Raw genomic sequence first — 5,536 nt, forward strand, 5'->3', positions numbered from 1 at the left:
TACCTTATGTTTAGTTTCTGATTTTAAAAGAAATGCAGCCTAAAATTGACAACTTTTCCCATATTCAGGCATGAATTTTTTATTGGTTCAAGTTAAATCCTAAACTTGACAATTGTTCCCACATTGAGGTGTAATTTTTTTTTGTGTGTGTCCAAGTTAAGCCCTGGACTTGGCAATTGTTCTTACATTAGGGCTTAAATTTTTTGTTTTCCAAGTTATTCATTGAAAACCTAAAATTTAGGCTTCAATGTGAAAACAATTGTCAAGTTCAAGAAGTAACCTAGACAAAAAAAAGTTTCAAACCCCAATGTGAGAACAATTACCTAATTTAGGCTTCAACGTGTGAATAATTGCCAAGTTCAAAACCTAACTCGGACAAAAAAAAATTCAAGCCCCGATATTGAAAAGACTTAATGACAAATTTGGCCACTAATGTTTACATGTTTTGTCAAAATAGCCCTAATTGTATTTTTGAACCATTTTTTACCATCAAACTTTGTTTTTTTTTTCAAATTACTTTTTTTAACAGATTTGGTGAAAGTATCATTAAAAAAGTTAACGAGATAATGTGAAATTTTATAAGTGGAATATTTTAATGAGATGTAATTTATTACTTAGATAACCCAATAAAATAATTACATGTGAAAATAATAAATTAATTAATTAAGTTAAAATTAACTCTTAATTTAAAGAAAATAAATATAATTATCTTAAAAAATTTCAAAATAATGTACATATTCAATATTTTCGATTTGATTTATTAATTATCTTTTCAAATCCTCTCAGAAACAAATGTATACAATCATTTTGAACCATTTTTTAGATAATTATGCTTATTTTCTTTAATTAAGAGTTATCTTTTAATTTCATATATTATTTATTTATTTTATTATTTTCCACATGTAATTATCTTATTGAGTTACCTAAGAAATAAATTACATCTCATTAAAATATTTTACATCATCCATGTTATTTTTTTAACGATACTTTCATCAAATCTATTAAAAAGCAACTTGAAAAAAAAACAAAGATTAATAGCCAAAAAGGCTAAAAATACAATTAAGACTACTTTGACAAAACATGAAAATATTAGTAGTCAAATTTGTCATTAAACCTATTTTAAAATTGCCAAGTTTAAGCTTTAAATAGTGATTTGACCCTTTTATTTTCTTTACAAATTTTACATATTAATACAACATCGATAATTTGACAATGTAATTAAAATATTTTAAAGTTTAAAACATAATTTAATTCATGCAATTGGTTCAAAAATTTATAAATATGAATATTATTACATAAAATTTTAAACTCTTATTTTAAGCAAAGTCAAGATTGAACAATTATATATATAGACAATATAATATTAACACTAACCCAACCCAAATTCAAGCTGAACCATCCCAACCCAACCTACTGTTTAAGAATAAAAAAAGTTATTTAGAATTAATTATGAAATACAAATATTAATATAAAATAATGTTTTAAACTTTTGGACCAATTCAAGCTCGATCTTCCGAATAAAAAAAGTTGATCAATCCAACCTTGGATTTTAAAAAGAAACTTGGAAGCCGATCAAACGATGGGCAAGGGGGCAGGGCGCTTTGGATTTCATTAAGGCTCCATTGAATTGAAAGTCCAAAGCAATAATAATTTGAACTACACCCCACCCTAATCGCTTCATTGGCAGAAACTAAAGCAATGGAACAGGTACATTTCCATGTCTCAACACGCAAATTTAGAGTATCCACTATCCCATTTCTTGTCACATTATTAGGTCTTGACCACACCTTTTTTCCGGTTATTTCTGATGCTATTTATGTTGAAAAATTGATCGAACCGAAATAGCTAATATCTTGTAATTCAGAAACCTAACCCGGTCTTTCGACAGGTCAACTAATCATCCCCTCCTATAAACCAAAATCATTTTGGTCAACACATATTTGACAAGCAGTTCCTCAATAACATGATATCAATAATTCACAAATCGCAAAGGAATCAAAAAGCCTTTTGCTAAACATAGAAAAGTAGAATGCCAAATCCAATATAAAACTACTGTAAACAAGACTCTCGTGGTGATGATATAGCTAAGGTAAGATGGTTATTTTGGTAACTATATACAGAGAGTTTTACAGGGTTAGATCATCTTAATTGCATTATCCTAACTCATTCAGTTCTATACCTTTTTTCATCTAGTTCGACTCATTACCTGATGCAACCTCCTCTTCCAGTTCAAATGCATCAACCTCCGCAAAATACGCTCTTTGTTTGTTGATGAAATCTTGGGGCAAGTCAACCTTAGAAGCATTTATCTCAGCCTTGTCTCGGCATTGCTTCTGTGGAGACGTTGCAAACCAATAAGCTCAGTTCAATACATATTAATCACATTATCTTTTTAAGGATGCATATGCTTGAGTAGGAAAAGAAAAAAGCTTATAAGGGACAAACGCAAGTGATATGAGTTAATGCAAAAGCAAACATGAATACATAACAACTAATACTGATAATATAATGTAATTTGTGCAGAGTAAAGTTGCAGGATATGGCTGATTTGCTTCCTGAAAGATGCTTCAGCCAGATTTAGATTAAATTCCACTCTATAGCTATGTGAGAAAACCAAGACTGGTCTATTTGCCTTTAAGTATTGGCTCAAATCTTGTAGAAATAGATGAAAAGTTTACAAAGCATAGACACGAACAAAAATTCCTGACATTTTAATGCTCGAACAACAAAAAATGTAGTATATTTGGAGAGAAATTCATTTGATGAAGTAAAATGGGGAATACTCCATTGCTGCAGCCTGCTGGAGAAAACAGCAATGGAAGTACAGAGAGAACACTGTACAGATACGTGTCGATGATCAATAATTAAGATCAGATTACTGGATTTTATAAATGAAAATCTGAATTATTTTAAAGATACGGAGCTATTTAAAATTTGTCTTAATGAAGACCAAATAATCCCAAACCAAAGATCAGTAGCACGATTTCCATTCAACACAAATCAAATTAAAATATCAGAAGTTTTAAGTGAACCTTTTTACATGGCATTGGGCATGATTTAGAGATACCAATATCACCATCTTCATCCTTCTTTTTCCTATATTAAAGAGAAAGAGAAGCAGCATTAATGAAGGACTCATCATAATCTGAGAAAACATTAAACAAAAGATATCTTCTAAATCAATGAAACATGGAACAAGTAGAGTGATTAATATTGACGGCAAAGAGTAAGAATAAAAAAAGCATAAAAAAGACTAAACATCTGAATATACAAGACCAAAATTTTCAAAACCAAAATATGACATACTACAATTCCAGGATCTTAAACTTTTATGTCCCAGGCTTCGTAGTGAAAAGCCATTTTCTGAGTTGTGAAAGAAACTTGGATCAGCAAGTATCATGACTTAATTGGAAACGGATGTTATACAACATGACAAAACACAGGCATCTAAGGCAAAACTCTTAAGAGGGAACAACAGTCTTTCAGTCTCATCACACTCTGTCTCCTTCAAGACTCAATTACGAAAGGGAAGTGGAGAATATATGAATGAAAATGAATACAAAAAGACCATTGTAATCAATGTAACAGTTACTTCAGGCTTTTTTCTTTCTACTATCTACTTTTCGAATATATGGCCAAGGTATCAAATGTACAACTATTTGGTACATTTTATTGATCAGAATTTTGGATTCATAATCTTATAGCCGTTGCCTGAAAGCTAACCACCAAAAGGGTTGAGATCAAAAGATCAAGATCACTTCCATCATCTATTTAATATTTTACAATTACATAAAAGTGACAACATTACAACAATGAAATCCCATTTCACCGCATCAATGTCTAACATACCATGCACATTTTGAGTATCCTTTGCCTTCTAAAGTCATGAAAGACTAAAATTTATCCAAAGACCATCAATAAATGCACAAACTGATGAAAAGAAAACCACCTTAAGCTGGGAGTCCTCGTTTCAAAAAGGCTACTCAAAGGCTCCGCAACTTCCTTCCCTTTACTCTTCTTTTTCTTAGCAGTGCGTCTCCTGTAAACTGTACAAGGCTCAAAATCTGCACAATAACAAATACATAAGATCAAAGCAATAATGTACAATCTGTTCGGCCCAAAATAAATGCACAATCCAGAAAACTAGGGACAAAGAAGAAGTTGAGAAGACAGTTCTACGGCATAGAATGCATTTCACATATAATTTCTAAAATTAAGCGCTTCCATAGATCAGTAACATAAATCGAATTCACAGAATTACAGTTTAGAGTCTAGATAACTTCACAAAATTCCACAGCACGGAATGCATTGTAACTAAAATATCTATAGCGTTATCTTAGAAGAAAATCTATATAGCTCAAACTGAACCAACAAAGTTCTATCGTCGCAAAATGTTATCAATTCATTAGCATTAAAACAAAAAATAACATTCTCCAGAACCTGAAAACCCAAATTCAAGAAGTAAAAACCCTAGACAATCCATAAACCCAAAGATCAAATCCCACTTTAAAAAATCCAACCAAAACCCAGAAATAAGCGAGACCCATCAAAATACCCGAAAGGGAAGGTGTTTTTGACGGCGGAGACGGCTTGGAGCTAGGATTTGCATTGTCACTCGGACAAATTTCATTTTCCTTCTTGTCATTGTTATTATTATTTATATTTTTGGTGGAGTCAGTGGGAGTAAGCTTAGAGGTGCGCTTAAGGCTGGTATTGGGGTTGCTAGGAAGGGATTTAAGATCCGAAGGGTGCGAAGATTTGATTTGGGTTTTGATAGAAGCAGAGGAGGATTGTGAAAAAGGAAGAGAGGATGGGATTGTATTGGTGAGATCAGTGAGGGGTTTCCTGTTGCTGGCTTTTCTTCTTGGTTTTGTTGTTTCTTCCATATTTACTGGGATTTGCAGAGAATTCTAAGCTCTAGAAGGATGGAGTGATGAATCTGGTTTGGGGTTAGCGGGAAAATTCTGTTTTTTTGTTTTGTAGTTGGGCCATGAAACATCAACCAAACCTTGGGTTTTCATTTTTTGTTCAAATTGGGCCCTTTACCAAACTTTGATTCCCCTAATTCAAATTTGGTCTATGATATGTGCTCTCCAATTTTCATTTTTTATTTTGTTTAGCTTCCTTTCCAAAACTCTGAATTTACTTATTTTTTTTAAAAAATATTTTTTTCCGGATTAAACTCGATCAAGTCGGTCAATCCAATTGACTAAATCGAAAATTAATTAATAGAATTGTTGAGTTAGATTTAAGTAAATTATTTGAAATCGAGAAGTGAATCTAGTTAAACTAGTTGATGAAGATTAAATTAGTCTATAGATGGAATTAGAATAATTATGAATTTTCTAAATAGATTTAAAAGAGTAAAAGTATTATACCAATAAAGAAAGGGGTTGAAGAGTTTAGTTAGTGTGGTTGTAATTACAGCAGAATATGTTTTGTGAAGGAAGTGTAATAGGAATAGCGAGGAAAATCCTTGATTTGGATCTTAAAATCATTAGGTATATAAATCAAAATCTTCACCAGGATGGTATTT

At 31.4% G+C, this 5,536-nt stretch overlaps 1 protein-coding gene across 1 annotated transcript; it reads right to left on the minus strand.

The window, feature by feature from the left end:
• Positions 1 to 1,853: 1,853 nt before the first annotated feature.
• Positions 1,854 to 4,980, minus strand: LOC108452070 (uncharacterized). The gene is made up of 4 exons (XM_017749808.2): positions 4,556 to 4,980; positions 3,950 to 4,064; positions 3,033 to 3,096; positions 1,854 to 2,333 (listed from the first exon to the last, which is right to left on the minus strand). Exons 1-4 carry the CDS (start codon positions 4,884 to 4,886, stop codon positions 2,190 to 2,192), a joined length of 654 nt encoding a protein of 217 aa, XP_017605297.1. The 5' UTR covers positions 4,887 to 4,980; the 3' UTR covers positions 1,854 to 2,189.
• Between the last annotated feature and the right edge of the window lie 556 nt (positions 4,981 to 5,536).

The sequence above is a fragment of the Gossypium arboreum genome, chromosome 5 (genome assembly GCF_025698485.1).
Source record: "Gossypium arboreum isolate Shixiya-1 chromosome 5, ASM2569848v2, whole genome shotgun sequence".
Classification (NCBI taxonomy): Eukaryota; Viridiplantae; Streptophyta; class Magnoliopsida; order Malvales; family Malvaceae; genus Gossypium; species Gossypium arboreum.

What these genes read in the sequence shown, in the direction of transcription:
- LOC108452070 (XM_017749808.2), bottom strand. Translation starts at nt 4,886, where the DNA reads ATGGAAGAAACAACAAAACCAAGAAGAAAAGCCAGCAACAGGAAACCC. An exon ending in ACGAGGACTCCCAGCTTAAG is followed by an intron (nt 3,097 to 3,949) that starts GTGGTTTTCTTT and finishes TCTTTAATATAG; the next exon opens with GAAAAAGAAGGATGAAGATG. An exon ending in GCCCAATGCCATGTAAAAAG is followed by an intron (nt 2,334 to 3,032) that starts GTTCACTTAAAA and finishes ACGTCTCCACAG; the next exon opens with AAGCAATGCCGAGACAAGGC.